Source organism: Gorilla gorilla, chromosome 1 (genome assembly GCF_029281585.2).
Source record: "Gorilla gorilla gorilla isolate KB3781 chromosome 1, NHGRI_mGorGor1-v2.1_pri, whole genome shotgun sequence".
NCBI lineage: Eukaryota > Metazoa > Chordata > Mammalia > Primates > Hominidae > Gorilla > Gorilla gorilla.
In genome coordinates, this window is record NC_073224.2 from 215433000 (window position 1) to 215453185 (window position 20186).

Here is a 20186-nt window from a genome sequence, read left to right on the forward strand (position 1 = left end):
TATTTCATAATGATAAAGGGGTCAATTCACCAAAAAGACATAAAAATTATAAATGTTCATGCACCTGGTAATAGTGCTTCAAAATACACAACAACAATTGACAAAGCTTAAAAGAGAAATAAACAAATTCACAATAATATGGGAATTTCAACACTTCTTAGTATTGATAGAATGAATACATGGCAAATCAGTAAGGATGTAAAAGACTTGAACAAACTATCAACCAATGCTACCTAATTGACATTTATAAAAAACCCCATTCAACAACAAAAGGAAAATTCAAATCAACAACAAAAAGATAACTAGAGAATCCCCCTGACTACTTGGAAATTAAACATCAGACTTCTAAATAAGCCATGTGTAAAAAAATTACAATGAAAAATAAAAGGTATTCTAAACTGAAAGAAAAATGAAAACACAACATGTTAAAATATATGAGATGCCACTAAAATGGTGCTTACAGGAACATTTAAGATATTAAATACATGTATTAAGAAAGAAGAAGGCGCTGGGTGCGGTGGCTCACTCCTGTAATCCCAGCAATTTGGGAGGCCAAGGTGGGCACATTACTTGAGGTCAGGAGTTCGAGACCAGCCTGACCAACATGGTGAAACCCTGTCTCTACTAAAAATACAAAAAATTAGCCAGATGTGGTGGGAGTGCCTGTAATCCCAGCTACTGGGGAGGCTGAGGCAGGAGAATCACTTGAACCTGGGAGTTGGAGGTTGCAGTGAGCTGATATTGTGCCACTGCACTCCAGGGTCTAAATTCAATTATTGAAGCTTCCACCTAAAAAGCTAGAAAGAGAAGAACAAATGAAACCCAAAGTAAGCAGGAAGAAAGAAAAAATAATCGTAGAAGTCAATGAAATAGAAAATTTAGGAAAGCAGTAGAGAAATATCAATAAAACCACATGCTGTTTTCTTCTGAAAAAATCAATACATTGGTAAACCTCTAGCGAGACTTAACAAAAATATGTAAAACACAAATTACCAATATCAGGAATGAAGTAGGGACATTACTACAGAACCTGCAGATATTGAAAGGATGATAAATGACTTTATGCCAGTAAGTTTCGTGATAGATGAAATGAAAAAAATTTCTTGAAATACACAAATTACCAAAGCTCGGTTAAGAAGAAATAGATAATCTGAAGAGCCCTGTATCTATTAAGTTAATGGACTTTGTCATTAAAAATCTTCCCGCAAAGAAAACTCCAGTCCCAGACAGCTTAACTTGTAAATTTAAGGAAGAACTAATACCAATTTTACACAAACTGTGCCAGAAATTAAGAGAAAAAAACACCTTCCAACTCATGTGATGAAGCAAGCATTACCCTGATGCCCAAATCAAAGACATTTTTAAAATGAAAAGGAAAGCTACAGATTAATAGCCCTCATAAACACAGATGCAAAAATCCTTAACAGAATTTTAGCAAACTGAATCCTTCAATATATAAAAGTGATAATATCTTATGACCAGGTAGCATTTATTCCAGGAACACTAGGTTGTTTTAACATTTGAAAATCAATCAATGTAATTCAATTAATATATTCACAAAGAACAATTGTATGATCATCTCCATAGATGCGGAAAAAGTATTTGATAAAATTGATCACCTATTCCTGTTAAAAACTCTTAGGAAACAGATTAGAAGTGATAACGAGCTTTTATTTTAAAAAAACCTACAACTAACATTGTACTTAATGCCAAAAGACTGAATACTTTCCCACTCGAGCCAGTAACAAGACAAAGATGTCCATTATTGTCACTTCTGTTCAGTATTGTACTGGATGCCCTAGTCATTGCAGTATTACAATAAAAAGAAATAACAGGCATACAAATTGGAAAAGAAGAAATAAAATGTTTTATTCACATATGACATGATTATATATGTAGAAATTCCTAATCGACAAAAAAGCTACTAGAACTAAAAAAAAAGTTTAGCAAAGTTGCAGGATACAGCATTAATATATATAAATTACTTATATTTCTCTATACCAGCAATAAACAATTAGAAATTTAAAAAATTTTAAGACCTTTTTTTGACATAAAATATGAAATACTTAGGAATCAGTTTAAGAAAATATATGCAATATTTGTACACTGATAACTGTAAAATATTGCTGAGAAATTAAATAATATCTAAATAAATGGAGAGTATACCATATTAATGGAACATAATACTCAACAAAGTTAAGATGTAAATTCTCCCTAAATTGTTCTATAGATTCAATGCAATCTCAATCAAAATCCAGGGAGGTTTTTTCTTTTAGTAGAAATTGACCTGTAAGTTATATTCAAAAGGGCTAGTACAAGAGCTAATATAGTTGAAATAATTTTGAAAAATAAGACAAAGTTGGAACTACCTGATTTTAAAACTTACTCTAAAGCAAGATAGTGAGCTGTTGGTATAAGGATATACACAGAGTTCAAAAGAACAGAATAGAGAATCTAGAAATAGCACTATGTATATCTAAATAAACACATACACACAGTAGATTTTTGATGAGTGTGCCAAGATAATTCAGTGAAAAAAGGATATTCTTTTTAGCAGATGGTGCTGGATTAATTGAATCTCCAAATGCAATAAAATGAAAATAAAATGAACCTGACCCTTACCTTAATACTGTATACAAAGTTTAATTCAAAATGGATCCTAGGCCTAAATGTAAGAGCTAAAACCATAAAACTTCTAAAAGAAAATGTAGGAGAAAATATTTGTGACCTTGAGTTAGGCAAAAATTGCTTAGATCTGACAAAAGAAATCTTAAAACCTTAAAAGAAAATTTTGACAAATTTGATCAAAATTTAAAAATTTGCATTCATAAGATAATGTTAAGAAAATAAAAAGGCAAACCTCAGCCGGGGAGCAAATATTTTCAAAACATATATGATAAAAGGCTTGTATCTAGAATGTATTAACTTGTACAACTCAATAAATAACCCAATTAAATCCAATTGTTTTTGGGTTTTGTGGTTTTTTGTTTTTTTGTTTTTTTTGTTTTTTTGTTTTTTTGATAGGCTGTTGCTCTGTTGTCCATTCTGGAGTGCAGTGGTGCTGTCATGGCTCAGTGCAGCCTTGATCTCCTGGGCTTAAGGAGTTCTTCCACCTCAGCCTCCAGAGTAGCTGGGACTACAGGCTGGCTAATTTTTTATTTTTTGTAGAGATGGGGTCTCACTATGTTGCTTAGGCTAGTCTCAAACTCCTCGCTTCAAGCAATCCTCCCGCTTCAGCCTCCCAAGGTGTTGGGATTATAGGTGTGAGCCACAATGGCTGTCCCCAATTTTTTTGTTTTAAAGGCAGAAGATTTGAACACACTTCACTAAAGAAGATAAATAAGCACATGAAAATATCCAAATTAAAATGACAATGAGATACCACTATAAAATCACTAGAATGCCTAAAATTAACAAGATTGAGCAAACACATGTTGGTGAGGATGTAGAACAATTGGAACAAAGTACTGATCTATGCAACAATATGGAAGAATTTCAAAAGCATTACACTAAGTGAAAAAAGAGTGTCTATGATTGCATTTATGTGACATTCTAGAAAGGCAACAATTGTGACAGCAGAGCAGTGGTTGGGAGGGTGCTGACTGCAAAGGGACACAGGGAGCTTCTCAGCATCATAGATAAATTAATATCTTAATTGTGGTGGTATTTAACTCGGCTGTAAACATTTGCCGAAACTTGGAATTGTACAACTAACACTGATGAATTTTATTTGTGTATACATTATGTCTCAGTAAAGCTAAATTTAAATAAAAATAGGCCAGGCATGGTGGCTCACACCTGTAATCCTAGCACTTTGGATGGCAGAGGCAGGCAGATCACCTGAGGTCAGGAGTTCGAGACCAGCCTGGCCAACATAGTGAAACCCCGTCTCTGCTAAAAATACAAATTACAGATGGTGGGCGCCTGTAATCCCAGCTACTGAGGAGGCTAAGGCAGGAGAATCACTTGAACCCAGGCAGGGGCGGCGGTTGCAGTGAGCCAAGATCACACCATTACACTCCAGCCTGGGTGACAAGAGCAAAACTCCGTATCAAAAAATAAAAAATAAAAATAAAATCCAAGCCTTCAGTAGTTCTGTAAGCAACATCAGCAGTGACTTCTTACACAGTTCCTACTGCAGGCAGCACCAGCACAATGTGCTTGGGACTTTGGGTCACTGCACTTGGTAGATCTCAGCCGGCACCACACCATTTCTCAGTTTACCCTGTAGATAGAACAAAACCCATTTGCAATAATTAACCAATGTGAAATGATCTCTACAAATGCTGTGTTTTGCTGTTTCAGGTGCTTAGGAGAACATGCAGTAGAACTTTTCATCAAACAAATGGAACACGTCACAGAATTTTGCTAACATGGACAACTCTGCACAGAAAAATGAACGCACTGGCAAACATCCCAGACGTGCCAGTGAAGTACAGAAAGGTACATGTGTCTTTGCAGGGAGGAGATAGCTCCTGACATATGCTTATTTTAGTACATAAGAGCAAATTTGGGGGGAATAGTAAGTCCTGGGTTATATCCACAGGGCCATCCTTACAGGCATACCAGATAGATGGCTTTAGGCCCTACTGTTTCAAGTGTGACGATTGGGAAGAAACTGAGAAGAAAGGAAGAGAGAAGAAGGAGGAAGTCTGTTTAAAAATAAAAAACTAATAAACAAAACCCAGACTTGTTAGTTCCATGTATCTGCTAAGAATCTCTATCCTCAAATTTAGATATGTAAGAGATCTCTTTTTATTTCCTAGAACTCAACTTGAGTTATGACTGCGAGTCCCCATTCTGCTGGGTTGTTGGAAAGGATAACTCCAGCCATTATCAGCATAAATCCTATCTCCCTCGTGATTGTTTCAAGTTCAGAACTTTCCCAATAGTTAGTGTGATCCCAGGAGGCTGGGTTGGGGTGGGGAGGAATACTCAGGTCATTGGTCAACCATCCACATTGGTGAGATCCCCAGTGTCCCAGCTCATGTGCTCCCTTTGGTTTTGCTAGTGTTCGCCAACTAGTGTTCTGGTTCGTTAGTGTGGCTTAGGAATTATTGCTGAGACAGGAAACCTCATTCTGAGATCCCCCTAGGCTCCAGCGCTTTTTCTTTCGAGGCTGTTACCACCTCCCTGGTGGGCTTCCAGAGTCGCTGCTGCTCTCAAATCCAGAGAGATCTCTCTTTCTTCCTCCTATCCTCTGATTTTGCACTCTCTTTTTCTTTAACATTTCTTTAAATTGAAGCATAAATATATATTCAGAAAAAGTGCACAAATCCTAATTGTATAGCTTAATGAATATTCACAAAGAAAACACCACCTATGGAATAACTTCTCAGACCAAGACAGAATGTCAGCAGCATCTCAAAAGCCCTTGTCCCTTCTCAGATATTATCTCCATTCCCTGCAAAAGTAAACACTACGGTTATCCTGACTTCTCATATCATTAATAACTTTAGTTTGTTTTTGAATGTTATGTAAATGTGAATCATACAATATGAACTCTTTTCTCTCAGGCTTTTTTCACTTATGTTTCAGAGATTTAACTTCATGTTGGTTTGTCTTATCTATCAGTAATTTGTTCATTTTATTGCTCTTGTTTGAATACACCACAATTTATTTGTGTATTCTACTACTGAAGGACATTTAGGTTGTTTCCAGTTTGGGGCTATTATGAATAAAAACTTCTGTAACTATTCTTGTACTTGTCTTGTGGGACACATATTTATGTATTTCATGGGTCTATACCTGAGGAGTGGAACTGCTGGGTCATAGGGTATGTTTAGGGTAAGCTTAGTTGATATTGCCAAACAGTTTTCCAAAGTAGCTGTGCCAATTTTACCTCCTTACAAGCAATGTATGTGAATTCCAGCTGCTCCAAATCCTCACCAACATTTTAAGCTCATAATAGTTTTAATTTGCATTGCCCGAGATCAATGAGATTGAGCACTTTTTCATGTTGACTGGCCTTTTGGATATTCTCTTTGGAGAAGTGACTGTTCAACTTTTTTGCCCATTTTCTTCTGCTGGGTCTTGTCTTGTCTTTTCTTTTTTTTACCTATAGGAGTTCTTTAAACCATTCTGTCCTTTTCTTTTTTATAGGGATTCTTTATTCTAGAAACAAGTCATTTGTTAGCTGTAGGTAAATGTCATCCCCTATCCTGGGACTTTCCTTTTCACTCTCTTAACAATGTGCTAAGAAACGGAAACTCTTGATTTTAATATAGCCCAATTTATCAGTCTCTTTATGTTTAGTGTACATGTCTATTTTATTAATACTTAAGAAATCTTTGCCCATCCCAAGATAGTTTCTTCTAGAAACTCTGTTATTTTACCTTTTACATCTAGATCTACAATTCACTTGAAATTGTTTTTGATTGAGGAAGATGCCCGAGTCTGTTGTTTTCCATGTTGACCCAGCACCATTTATTGAAAGGCTGCTCATTCTCTACTACTCTGTATTGCTGTTGCTATCTTTGTCATAAATCAAGTGTCCAGGCATATGCAGCTCTGCTTCTTGATTATTTATTCTGTTCAAATATCATACTGTCCTAATTACTGTAACTTTATAATAACTCTTTAGTAGCATAAGCCCTTCAACTTTGTACTTCTTTGTTTATGCTGGCTATTCTTGACTCCAGTGCATTTCCATATAAATTTATTTTACTTTTTTATTTTTAATTTTTATGGATACATAATAGTTGTACATATTTATGGTGCACACGTGATATTTTGATACAAGAATATAATGTGCGATGATCAAATCTGGTTAGCTATACAAATTTTACAATCAGCTTATTAATGTCTTAAAAAAACTCTACTCTCATTTTAATTTGGATTGCATTGATTCTAGAAATCAATTTAAGGATAATTTACATCTTCACAATAAATATTAACTTCTCTAATCCATGTATAGATCCTTTTATTTAAGTTACCTTAAATTGTTCTCAATGTTTTGGAGTTTTCTATGTAGAAGTCTTGCATATCTTCATTATATCTATTGTAGGCATTTGATTTTTATGCTGTTATAAATGGTAATTTTAAATTTTATTTTAAATTGTTTGTTGCTGCTGTACAAAAAAATTAATTGATTTTTGTATATTGACCTTGATTCTGGTGACCTCACTAAATCCAACTATTACCTCTTATAGGGTGTCCACAGATTATTTTGCAATTTCCCCATATACAATCTTGTAATCTGTGAAAATGACAACTTTATTTCTTCCTTTCTCATCCACATATTTTATGTATTTTTAATATATTTTATGTAGGCGTTTGTACTGGCTAGAGACCTTCAGTACAACGTTGAATAGAAGGATAATAGCAGTTGTACTAGTTTCACTCCCTGTCTCGAGGGAAAGCTTTTAATATTTCACAATTTGGTATCCTGTTTGCTATAGGCTTTTGTTATAGACACCTTTTATCAGATTAACAAAGTTTGCTCCTATTCCTAGTTTGCTAGAGTTTTTCTTTTAATCATCAAAGGATATTAAATCTTATGAAAAGCTTTTTCTGTATCTACTAAACAGTTACTTCACCAAAAAGAAGATATACAGAGGGAAAATAGCGTATGAAGGACTGCTTAGCATCATTAGTCATTAGGGAAATGCAAATTAAAACCATAATGAGATACCATTACATACCTAATGGGATGCCTGAGATTAAAAAGACTTCCCATTGCTGATAAGAATGTGAAGTCATAGAAACTTTCATACGCTAATAGTGGGGATGTGCAAAAGTACAACGACTATGAAAAATAGTTTGACAGTTTTTTAAAAAGTTAAACATATGATCTAGTCATTCCACTCCTAGGCATTTACCCCGCAAAATGAAAGCTTATATCCATTTGAAGACTTGTAGATAAAATGCTCATAGCAGTTTTATTTGTAATGCACCCAAACTGGCGACAACTCAAATTTACATCACCAATGAATAAACATCATGTTTTTATATAATGGAATATTACTCAACAATAAAAAGCAATGGAGTATTGATATATCAGCAACAGAGATGAATCTCATAGTAATTATGCTGAGTGAAAGAAGCCAGACAAAAAGAGTACGTTACAGGTATATGATTTTTTTAATCTGTTGAGATACTCGTATGGTTTTTCTTTTTTAGTTCGTTAATATGATGAATTATATTGATTTTTAAATATTAAACTTTTTGCATTACTGGGGTTGGTCACGATGTATTATCTTTTTATATATTGTCTGGTTTGATTTGCTAAAATTTTTCTAAGAATTTATTTATGTTTATGAGGGCTGTTGACCTCTAGTGATCTTTTTCCCTCTTGTAATGATGCCATATAGTTTTGGTATCAGGTAGTGGTTGCCTCATTGAATGAGTTTGGAAATGTCTTTTCCTCTTCAGTTTTCTGGGACAGCTTGTATGGAATTGATAGGTGGAGTGTTCTATAAATGCCAATTAGGTCAGGTTAGGTAATAGTTTTGTTCAGGTTTCATATATCTTTACTGATCTATCTACTTGTTTAAATTATCGAGGGAGATGTTTTGAGATCTCTGACTATAATTGTGAAATTTTCTATTTTTTCTTACAGTTTTATCAGTTTCTGCTTCTTATATTTTCAATCTCTTTTTATTGGGTACATCAGCATTTAGGACTGTTATGTTCTCTTGAGGAGGTGACTGCTCATAATGACCCCATTATGAAATGACCCTCTTTATTGCAGGTAATATTTTTTGCTCTGAAATCTATTTTATCTGATAATATCTAACTATCTTTTGATTAGTGTTAGCATAGTAAATCTTTTTCCATTATTTTACTTTTAACTTATTTCTGAGTTTATATTTAAAGTATGTTTCTCCAAGGTAACATATAGTTGGGTCTTTCTTTCTTATCCAATCTGAGAATCTCTGTTTTTTAATTGTGATATTTAGATTATTTACATTTAATGTGATTATTGGTGTATAAGTTTAAGTCTATCATCTTGTGACTTGCTTTCTATTCGTCCCATCTGTTCTTTATTTACCTTTTCTCCGTCTCTTGTATTATTTTTAATGCTTCAATTTTATCTCCTTTGTTAGCCTATTAGGAATAACTCCTTGTAGTATTTTCCTAGTGGTTACCTTAAAGCAACAGTTGGCAAACTTTGCTCCTTGGACCAAATCTGACCCACTGCCTATTTCTATTAATAAAGTTTTATTGGAACACGGCCACCCCAGTTTGTTTATGTATTGTCTGTGGCTGCTTTTACTCCATAATGGCAGCACTGAATAGTTGCCACAGAGAATAAATAGACTGCAAAGACTAAAATATTTACTGTCTGGCCGGGCATGGTGGCTCACACTTGCAATCCCAGAACTTCGGGAGGCTGAGGCAGGAGGATTGCTTAAGCCCAGGAGGTCAAGCCTGCAATGAACTATGACTGCACCACTGCCCTCCAACCTGGGCAACAGAGCAAGACCCTGTCTCAAAATATAGATCAATAAGATAGATAGATAGATAGATAGATAGATAGATAGATAGATAGATAGATAGATAGATAGCTATAGATGGATAGATAGACAGATATGTACTATCTGGCCCTTAGAAAAAGTTCGTTGATCCCTACATACTTTAGAGTTTATATTATATATCTTTAACTTATCATGGTCTACCATCAAGTGATATTATAACACTTCACATATAGTAGAAGAACCTTAAAACAGTATATTTTTATTTTTCCCTTCCTGGCCTTTATGTTATTGTTGTTAAACATTTTACTTGTACATATGGTATAAACCCTACAAAACAGTTGTTATTTTTGCTTTACATAATTTTTTTTTTTTTTTTGAGATGGAGCCTTGCTGTGTCACTCAGGCTGGGGTGCAGTGGCGCAGTCTTGGCTCACTGTAACCTACACCTCCCGGGTTCAAGCAATTCTCCTGATTCAGCCTCTTGAATAGCTGGGATTACAGGCACCTGCCACCATGCCTGGCTAATTTGGTGAGGAGGCCTCCCAAAGTGCTGGATTACAGGCTACCATGCCCGGCCCATAATCATTACTTTTTAAATGTTTAAAATGTTATATTTTAATTATTCGAGGCTGGGTTTGGTGGCTCACGCCTGTAATCCCAGCACTTTGAGAAGCCGGGGCGGGCAGATCACGAGGTCAGGAGATCGAGACCATCCTGGCTAACACGGTGAAACCCCGTCTCTACTAAAAATACAAAAAATTAGCTGGGCGCGGTGGCGGGCGCCTGTAGTCCCAGCTACTTGGGAGGCTGAGGCAGGAGAAAGGCGTGAACCCGGGAGGCAGAGCTTGCAGTGAGCCGAGATAGTGCCACTGCACTCCAGCCTGGGCGCAAGAACGAGACTCCGTCTCAAAAAAAAAAAAAAAAAATTATTCAATTTATACTCATAATTTTATATTTTCTATTTACCCACATATTTACTATTTCCAGAGCTTCATTCCTTTATGTGATTCAGATTTCCTACTGGTATCATTTTCTTTGGCCTGAAGGGCTTCCCTTAACATTTCTTGTAGCTCCCATTTGCTGATGATTAATTCTTTCAATGTTTATATAGTTTTAAAAGTTTTTATTCTGCTTTTGCTTTTGAAGATATTTTTACTGAGTACAGGATTCTAGGGTGACAGGTTTTTTTTTCCTTTTATTGCCTTAAAGGTGTTGTTTTTAATATCAATCTGCTGTCATTCTCGTATTTGTTTCTTCATATGTGACATGTCTTTTTTCTATGCCCAATTTTAACATTTTCTTCTTATCACTTTTTAAGCAATTTGATTATGGTTGGCCTACGGTGTCATTTTCTTCATGTTTCTTGTATTTGATGTTAAGTGACTTTCTTGAATCTGTGAGTCAATAGTTTTTTTAATCAAATTTGGAAAAATTTCAACCATTTTTTCTTGAACTATTTTTTTCTATTTCTTCTCTCCTCATATTTCTTTTTTTGAGAGCCTGATTACATATATATTAGGCTCCTCGAAGTTTCCACACAGCTCATTAATCCTTTTTCTTGTCCTTTTTCTGTTTTATTTTGTATAGTTTTGTTTCTAGGTCTTCAAGTTTACTAATGTTTTTTTCCTCTAATGTCTAATTTGCTATTCATCTCATCTAGTGTATTTTTAATCTCAGACATTTAGTTTTCACATCTGGTAGTTCGATTTGGATCTTGTCATTATATCTTCCATATCTACTTAATATGTTCAGTCTTTTCTCTGGCTTCTTGAACATATGAAATACAGTTAGTGCAGCAGTTATAATGTTCTTCTCCACTAATTCTATCATCTGTATCATTTCTGAGTTGGTTTTGATTGTTTATTTTCTCCCCACTTTGAAGTATATTTTTTCCTTCTTCCTCCTATTAATTTTTTATCAGTGCCAGGTATTTTGAATTTTACCTCTTAGGTGCTATTTTTGTAGTCCCATAAATATTCTTGTGCTTTGTTCTGAGATGCAGTTAAACTGTTTGGAAACAGTTTGATCTTTTCAGGTCTTGCTTTAAAGCTTTGTTAGCTGGAACCAGAGTAGTATTTAGTCTAGGGGTAATTTTGCCCCATTTCTGAGGCGAAACCCTCCTGCATACTCTATGTTCCATGAATTATGAGGTTTTCCCGCTGTGACTCATGAACACAGGAGCTATTCCCGGCCCTGTGGAAGCCTCAGGGATTGCTCACTTGAATTCTGCCAGGCGGTTCCTTCTCCAGCCCTGGGTAGTTTTCTCATGCCATGTGTTGGTCAATACCCAGGAACTTACTCAGGGGACCCCGTTGCAGAGCTCCATAGCTCTCCATCTGGGTAGCTCTCTCTTCTCTGGTATTCTGCTCTGTGAACCTAGCTGTCTTGGCCTTTCTGGACTCCCAGATCTATTTCCTGAACTCAGGAAGACCACGGGGCTCCATCTGGATCCCTTCTTCCTGTGCTGTGGTCTTGAGATTTTCTCCTGGCAGAAAGCTGGGGCCATCTTATTGCCAACCTCATTTATTTTGCTTCTCTCAGGGATCCCTGTCCTTTGTTGCCTGATGTCCAGTATCTTGATTGCGTTATATATCTTGCCCATTTTTAACTTTTTTTTTTCCAGCTGGGAGGGCAAATCTAGTCCTGTTTTGGTAAGAAATAGGAGTTCAGTCATCCAGAATGTTTTTCAAAAATTCTACTTTTTAAATTGTTTCATCAAGAGGGCTGCTCTGACACATGCATTTCTGTTATAGCCAGAAGCCTTGGATCTCCTTTCCAGTCAGGCAGAAACCTCTCCTTTCCCCAGGAGAATGTCCTTCCTTTAACCTTTTTTAAATAACTCTCTCTTTACTGCCTCCTCTGCATACTCTCTTAGCTGTTCTATAGGCTTAGGCTTTTAGAAACAAAAGCCAGGAAGTCTTGCAGCTGCTTCTGCCTTTTGATTTGCTGTATAGCTCTCTTAAACAAACAAACCAAAAACATAGCCATTCATCTACTTAAATGGGGAGGGGAGGAGAAGAATACATTTACTGTATATTGGTATCCCCAAATATTTTCTACTTAAACACGTATTCAGCTCCTTTTACTTGCTTCATCCTCCACCCAGGCAGATTAGGCTTCAGTGTCCCTCTCCCCATCGTGTTTATTGAGCACTTACTAGAGGCCAGCTCAGGAAGAGGAAGCACAGCTCAGAGCTCAAGAGCCTGGGCTCATTAGGCAAATCATGTTCACACCCTACCTGTTCCGCTTAAGTGCTGGGTGATTCGGATGAGTAACTTAATCCCTCTAAGCCTCAGTTTCCTCATCTGTGAAGCTGGTTCATGATTGTACCCCTTGAGGGGTCCCTGTTGTCTTCAGGCTTCCCACTCTGAAAAGGAGTATTGTTTTTTTAAAAAATTCAGAGATGAAGAAATGAGCCTTACTGACAGTTTCCATACAAACCACCCTCTGCCATGGCTAACACATACTTTCTTCTTTCCTTCTCTTGACTGTTTTTTTTCCCCCATTTCTGCACTTATTTCCTCTCTGAGGGTTAGGATTCTGATGTTAAAATAATTTGGCTTACTGTTGTGAACAGCCTAGAGAGTCAAGATGCACTCCCCCCACCCAAAATTTGGTTTGGATGTCAAGACTTACGGTGCCACACAGACGCTCATGAAGAGTGTAGGAAAAGGCTTATCACCCACATAGTGAGGCCTTCTGAGGACAGCAGCACAGCCTTCCTAACCTGATCCAATAATGGCTTGAGAGAGCAGGGAAAGGAGCCTGGCTTGGGGGTTTTCTTATGGTTGGAAAGCGAGGCTGGACTGAGGGCAGGGGTTTGCGTGGTTTGAACTTCCAGCTGGTGCCACAGGAGGGAGCTCTGGGCTTTCTCATCCGCTTGCCCAGTGGTGGGGCAGAAGGGAATGAGGGAGTGGTGAAGCTGAAGAGCTAACAGCCATCAAACATCAAAAAACTGGAGTCAGAGTCCATTACACTTACAGGTTAGAGTCTATAATCAACCTGCTATACAGACAGATGCTGCCAAGTTCTAGCAGTTGTGGAAGTCTCAGCAGGAGGGGAGTTTATACATCAGACGTGCATGTATACATCGCAGCCTAGACAAACGAACTTTTAACTTCAGTTTCTATAGATGATCCTTTTCTGCTTTTTAACCCCATGTCTGCTCAAAACAGAAACGAAAACTTACACCTGTCTTGCACAGTGCCCTGAAAAGTGAGAGCCAGCCCCAGGCTGGGATTTCCCTAACCTCTTTGGATTTTAACGGCCTAATGTTGGTGTCTGAATCTAGGCCAAGGAGCAGTGAGGACGCTTCCTCTGTCCTGACCACGCCTTGTCCAGGCTGCTCCCAGAATAGTTTTGCTGTCTCCTTCCTGCCTGGCAAGAATGTCTTTACTATCATCTCCTTCCTTTTCTCCGGGACAGCCTGTTTAAGGTACTTTATGTGACCACATCTCACTAATTTAAGAGCTGGAGGGGGGAAGTCCGATAAATTGCCGAGAGGGAAAGAAAGTGGGGAATTTTTTTTTAATCCGGTTTCGTGTCTATTTCCTGTCAAAAGGCAAGTTTCTCTTCTCTACCATTTAAAATAAAACTTTAATATACACCTTTGTGTTTTCCACATTTGTCAATCATTGTTTTGTATTCATTTTGATTTTACTCCATTTTTGTTGTTTAGGTTTTACTGCTGCATATCCAACACAATCCTCCATTCCTTTTAAATCTCAAGCTTCAGTAATCCCAGAATCAGAAAAAAAAGGATTCAATAGTCAAGCCAAGAGATTTCCTCATAAGAAGGTAATGACGTTGTCTCAGGGGTTCTTTCGTTTTAGTCTGGACTTCAGCCTTGCGGGACAGGCACATTCTGTCTGGCTGCTGTGTCTTTCTGTGGACAGTGGAGGGCAGTGTGCTCCCAGGAGCCGTGGCACCAGCTCCACTGAGGGGCACCGACTGGACTAACTGTAAGAACGAGCCTGAAAAATGGGACATCCAGGGAAAAACAACTATGTCTGGATTTATGGCGCCAAAAATATTGAACTGGACCAAAACTATTTTAAGAAAACAATATATTTTAAAAATCATTATAAAACTAAAAAATTGCAAAAATTCCCAAGTGTTATCAATTAAGTAAAAGGTTAAAAAAAAATCTTCCCCATCCTTGTGAGAGGAAATCACATGACTTCAAATAACACAAGAGGAAAAGAAGAGTTGAATACATCTAGAATTGCCTTTGGAGGGCCGGGCACGGTGGCTTATGGCTGTAATCCCAGCACTTTGGGAAGCTGAGGTGGGAGAATTAATTGCTTGAGCCAGGACTTTCAGACCAGCCCAGGCAACATAGCAAAACCCAATCTCTACAAGAAAAAAAGAAAAGAAAAGAAAAGAAAAAAGTACAAAAATTAGCTGGGCGTAGTGGTGTGTGCCTGTAGACCCAGCTACTCAAGAGGCTGAGGAAGGAGGATCACCTGAACCTGAGGAGGTCGAGGCTGCATTGAACCAAGATAGCGCAACTGTACCCTAGCCTGGGTGACAGAGCGAGACCCTGTCTGAAATAAAAAAAAAAAAAAATTACCTTTGTAATGAGCCCTGCCCTACTTTAAAAACAAAAAAACAAAAAACAAAAAAAACTTCCTTAAACAATGTGTTATTAGCCGGGTGCAGTGGCTCACACCTGTAATCCCAGCAGTTTGGGAGGCCAAGGTAGACAGATCACCTGAGGTCACAAGTTCGAGACCAGCCTGGCCAACATGGTGAAACCCCATCTCTACTAAAAATACAAAAATTAGCTGGGAGTGGTGGTGCACACCTGTAGACCCAACTACTGCCTCTCCTGAGGCAGGAGAATCGCGTGAACCTAGGAGGCAGAGATTGTAGTGAGCCGAGATCGCGCTACTGGACTTCAGCCTGGGCGACAGAATGAGACTCCATCTCAAAATCACCACCACCACCACAACAATGTGTTATCATATTCCTGCGTTACCCACCACCCCCCCCCCCTTCCCTAAATCTTGCCTCATCTCTTTTCCTCTCTAACCTGGAAAGTTCTGCATGGTTCCTGACCGGTCCTTATATAATCTTTGGGATTTCTGGGGCCTGACTTTCTCCTCTCTCACCAGCAGGGGACAGAAGCAACTCACAGGCGTCCTTAGAGTCTAAAAAGTTTTTCATTCCTTCATTCATTTAAGCAAGACCTTTAGAATAATGTTCTTTTGGAGGAGTCCTCATTTCACATATCTTTTGCTGCACTCTAAAAATGGTTTTCATCCTATTGCCTTGCCCAGATGGCAGAGAGGGAATGAGGAGATCTAGGTTCTGAATGGAGCCAAGGCATGGAGTGAGGGGCCTTGGCCAGCCCTGGTGCCCTCAGCCTGATTCCTCCTTGGTAGATGAGAACGCTGAACTAGAGAATGTTTCAAGTTTCTTCCACTTCTGATATTTTAGGATTCTAAGAAAGCAAATAATAAAGAATAGAGTGTACGCACACACACACACACAGTTTTAAATCACTTGTAGGTTTTCTCCAAAGACAATACATATTTGCTCGGGAGTTTTCTTCTCTCCCTAGTTTCTCTGTTTTAACTGTTTGGCTCTTTCCCATTTTCTGTCTGGTTTCCCATTTGTCAATTTAATGATAATATATTGTCCCTCTCTAGGATATTTGCAGCCCAGCCTCCGATAAAAACAAAAGCAGCCACCATTTACTTATCCTTACTATGTGTACTTTTAGACTGCCTTTTATCTCTAATCCTCAGAACAATGCTGAAAGGAAGGGTTTATTATTTTAATTTAACACAAGAGGAAACCGAGGCTTAGGGAAGTTCAACGACCCACCCAAGGTCACACAGCGCAGGGTTTGGCACTTAAGAGGCTCAATGTAAATGTTTGCTGAATCAATGTTGAAAGAATTAGACCTCAACCCAGGTCTAGTTCACTCCAAAGCCTCTTGCTCTTTCCACACACTGCACCACACCTGCCTTTGTGGCCCGCAAAGCTGTAAATTTGGCCTGTGAAAGTCAGCAAGTTTCTGAAAAGGCCTTAGCAACACAGACCAAGCTGAAGACAGGGGAGGATGTCAGCTACCATGGATGGGCCCCATCCCCCGTGATCTAGTTCTGAACACTCAAATTCAGAAAGCAAGCGGGCTGACTTGTCAACTTAGTGTTTTAAAAGATGATTGCTTCTCAGAACGTTTTTGACTAAAGGAACCAAGGAGGCAGGTAGCCAAACCTACGGGCAGCATCGAATAGAGACGGGAATTGCTCAGAGATTGGGTTCCAACTTTTTAAATGTGGTCGTGTTACTTGACAACATGAAAACTTTCATCTCAGCATTTGTAAGCATTTTAGAAATAAGGATGGAATTTTATGGAAAGGGCAGGTGATCCATCAATCAGGCTTTCCGTGTCCTACTCTGTCACTGGCTGTGTGCCTTTAAACCAGTCACTTGACTTTTCTGGGCTTCAGTTTCCTCAACTGAAACATAAAATTTGGATTATATAATTTTTGTGGTCTCCTCAAGTTATAAAAACAGAAAAACAAATTCCTATTCTATGTTCGTTCTCATTTTTCCTGAGGGAAATGGCCATTGAGAAGTTAAAGATCTTGTTTAACATCACCTGATAATTTAGTGAGGCAATACAAATTAAAAACAGATTTTAAAACTCCAGGGCTTCACCACCCTTCTTAAAGCATTAGTCACCCACACCGTTGCTCCAGATCGAACATGGCTGCCTCCTTGCAGTAGTCCTGTGGCCCACCTTAGCACATCTTTGACACAGAGAATCAGTGCCCTTTGAAATGTGCACTTACCTTATGAGGCTAACTTTGCAGTGAACCATCAAGGTCTCCTTGCCCAGCTCACATTCCCCATGAGAATCTTACTGCAGAGTACAAGGAATCCTTCACAGAGCTCAGTGTCGGGACTGGCAATTTTGGCTGCTAGAAATGAAGTCTGTTTTCCTGAACATTTTCCAGTTATTTACAGATGTGCTGGTGACTTTGCGTAGGTGAAGAGACATGCCTGATCTATGTGGCAGAGCATGGCCCAGCAGCCTGCCAGCCATTTTCTACCCCCGCCTCCCCGTTTCTGTCTCCACTTCACCCTGGATTGTGGTTGCTGTTTCCCAAACTGTGTACCCCTAAGGACACCACTTAATGTCTTTGCTTCTCTGTTTCCTCATCCTAAAAATAAAGATGTTGTAATAGGTAGGTAAGCCCTTGCCAGGAATGAGTATTTCATGGTTCTAAACCTCATCCCTTCCAGGCTTGAATAAATAAATATGGGTAGGACATGGGTACCATGTGCTCTAGATGGGCAGAATTTAAAAATATATGTTAATACCATTACATAGTAAATCTACCCTCCCAAATGGGAAGCCAGCCAGTGGTTAATTTGTGATGAAATCGTACAAAGTTAATATTGTTCACTTATTAACTTGATATGACACTAGACCAGGGATATTTAAATGAAAGAGGTTCAGTTTGCAGAAGTCACCATGTTCAAGGGGACCCCTGCCCCAAGTGTGCCCTCAGCTGCATATCTGACCCACAGTAGGGTCTGCCCTGCCTCCCTGCTCTGTGAAGCCTGACTTCTCTGCATCAGTCACCAGTACCCCTTCCTAAGGGGTCTGCAAACACTGGGCTGGCACTCATGACATGCCAGGTACCCCTCAAAGACCTTTGCATTTATTACCTCATTTAATCCCCATAATAACCCCGTGAGCTAAATCCCATCATTATCCATACTTTTCAGATAATGATCCTGAGATGAAAAGAGGGTGAAGTAGCTTGTGCAGTGGAGGCTGGGCAGAGTGAGGATGAACCCAGGTAGCAGCTCCTGGTCTTCAGACCCTGTTTCCCCAGCATCTTCCCCAGGTGGAGGCACCTCCCACAGCTCGTCTTATACCCTTGACACAAGGTTAATGTGTGTACTGTCTTACCTCCACCACCTGCCTAGGGGCTCCTTGGGCAGTGGTCATTGCTGTCCTTTCCAGACCCCACAAATCCCTCAAAAATGGATCAAATGACCCCAACTCAAGTCTGCGCATTTCCCATCGAGTCACGACCACACATCCATCCATGAGCACTGTTGTGATACATCTCCTTCCTCCCATTCCTAGATCTTGTGAGCTGCTAACAGGTTGCGCCTGTATCTTCCATCCTTGGCACAGGTGCTGATGCACAGTAGGTTTCAATCAGTGTCCGCTAAATTGCATTTTTGCCCCCATCCCACACAGGGCACTTCAAGAGGCTGCTAATAAGCTGCTCAGTCCCACTCTGAAGGTTTGTGACTCCCAAGGGAGGGTCCTGGCTCCATGGAGGCAGTAGCAGGCAACATCGTGCGTGGTGATGGTGATGATGATGATGATGACGATGATGATGGCGGGCTGCATCAGCGCTGTTCCACCCACTTTATGTGTATTGACCCCTTCAATCCTCACACTTAGAGGCAGCAAAGGAGACAGTGGGTAGGGTTTCCATAGAGCAATAGTAAATGCGAGTTCTCTTCCCTTCTCCCTCCCCATACATGTTTTTGTTTTGTTTGTTTATTTGGTTTTTGCCAAGAAACCAAGGAGTGGCTAAGTTCACACCAGTCACAACTTGGATTCTCGTTCTCTGGGATTTGCTCTGAGAGGCTAAATTCATCCAAGTCACAGAATGTCAGTCGCAGGAACTGTTTTTGCACAGGCGAAAGGCCTCTCTGAGGGTGGCATCCGCCCACCTCTAGAAGTCGTAGGAGAACGCTTGCCATTTCCCTCCCAGAGACCTACTTGGGCGTTGCACGAAGGCGGTGGTGTGCCGGTCAACCACCATTTACTCAACTCGAAGAAAAGTGCTGAGATGTAGCATCTGCCCGTTTTTGTGGTATAAATACTCCCACCGTGGCCAATTTCAAGCCACCAGCAGCAACATTTTGGAATTTTTAACAGTTGTCCTCACAAGCTGCCGCTGGCCAGCTCCAGCTGCCGCTGCCTGGAGGACTCTCTTTTTGCTCACTAAGAACAAACAGGCAGCACTCCATTCCTCCAGGCTAACTGGTAACAGCCTTCTTCCCATTTGCCTTGGACTCAAGCCAGTATGCAAAGTGGCAGAATTAAAGTGTGTTAAAGCCCAGGAAAGTTGTGAGCTTCAGCAAATGAAAATATAAGATGTCCAGTTAAATTAGAATTTCAGATAAATGGCAACTCTGTTAGTACAAGTATGTCCCAAATATTGCATGGGATATACTAAAATCATCATCTGCAGTTTATCTGAAATTCTAATTTAACTGGGCAGGTAGGATGGAGCCAGCATTTATGTCTTGCATTTTGTCTGGAAACCCTAGGTCCTCAGACACATATGAGTGCTCAGAAAATTCTTGCAAACTGATGGTCAGGTTCAGAGTGTGGTGATAACCGGGAGCTAGAGGTGTGTGTCTTCACTATCTACTATTTAAACCTAGAAGAGTCACAGTGACACTTCCTGTGTCAGCTTTCCTAGATTCAGGGACTCTGGAAGCTCAAAAGCACCCCAAGGCCCAACACCTTGGACTTACAAATAAGGAAGCCCAGAGAGGTGACTTGCTCAAGATCACTTAGCGTGTGGCAGCACTGAGACTACAATTTCTGATTCATAACCCGGTGGGGATTTTTTTAATCCTATACAATCTCATTTGAGAATTAGTTTGGTTTCGTGGTTAAGAGCAGACTCTGTGGTCAGAGTGCCTCGGTTCTGGCTCTGACATTTACTAGTTATGTGGGCCTTATCTCTTTTGGCCCCAACTTCTTTA

At 39.2% G+C, this 20186-nt stretch overlaps 1 protein-coding gene across 11 annotated transcripts in view; it reads left to right on the forward strand.

Annotated features, from left to right (window-relative positions):
• STPG1 (sperm tail PG-rich repeat containing 1) overlaps window positions 1-20186 on the forward strand; it is a 58235-nt gene that overhangs the window by 9337 nt on the left and 28712 nt on the right. For 5 of the 11 annotated variants that reach the window (XM_063701700.1, XM_063701703.1, XM_063701702.1 and 2 more), the window contains 2 exons: window positions 4306-4443; window positions 14098-14216. In XM_063701700.1, the coding sequence (XP_063557770.1) occupies window positions 4374-4443; window positions 14098-14216 (189 nt within the window). In that variant the 5' untranslated portion in view covers window positions 4306-4373. Of the gene's footprint in view, window positions 1-4305; window positions 4444-8565; window positions 8693-14097; window positions 14217-20186 lie in introns of those variants that run through there. The other 6 variants (XM_019012851.3, XM_055387930.2, XM_063701715.1 and 3 more) reach the window with 3 other exon arrangements.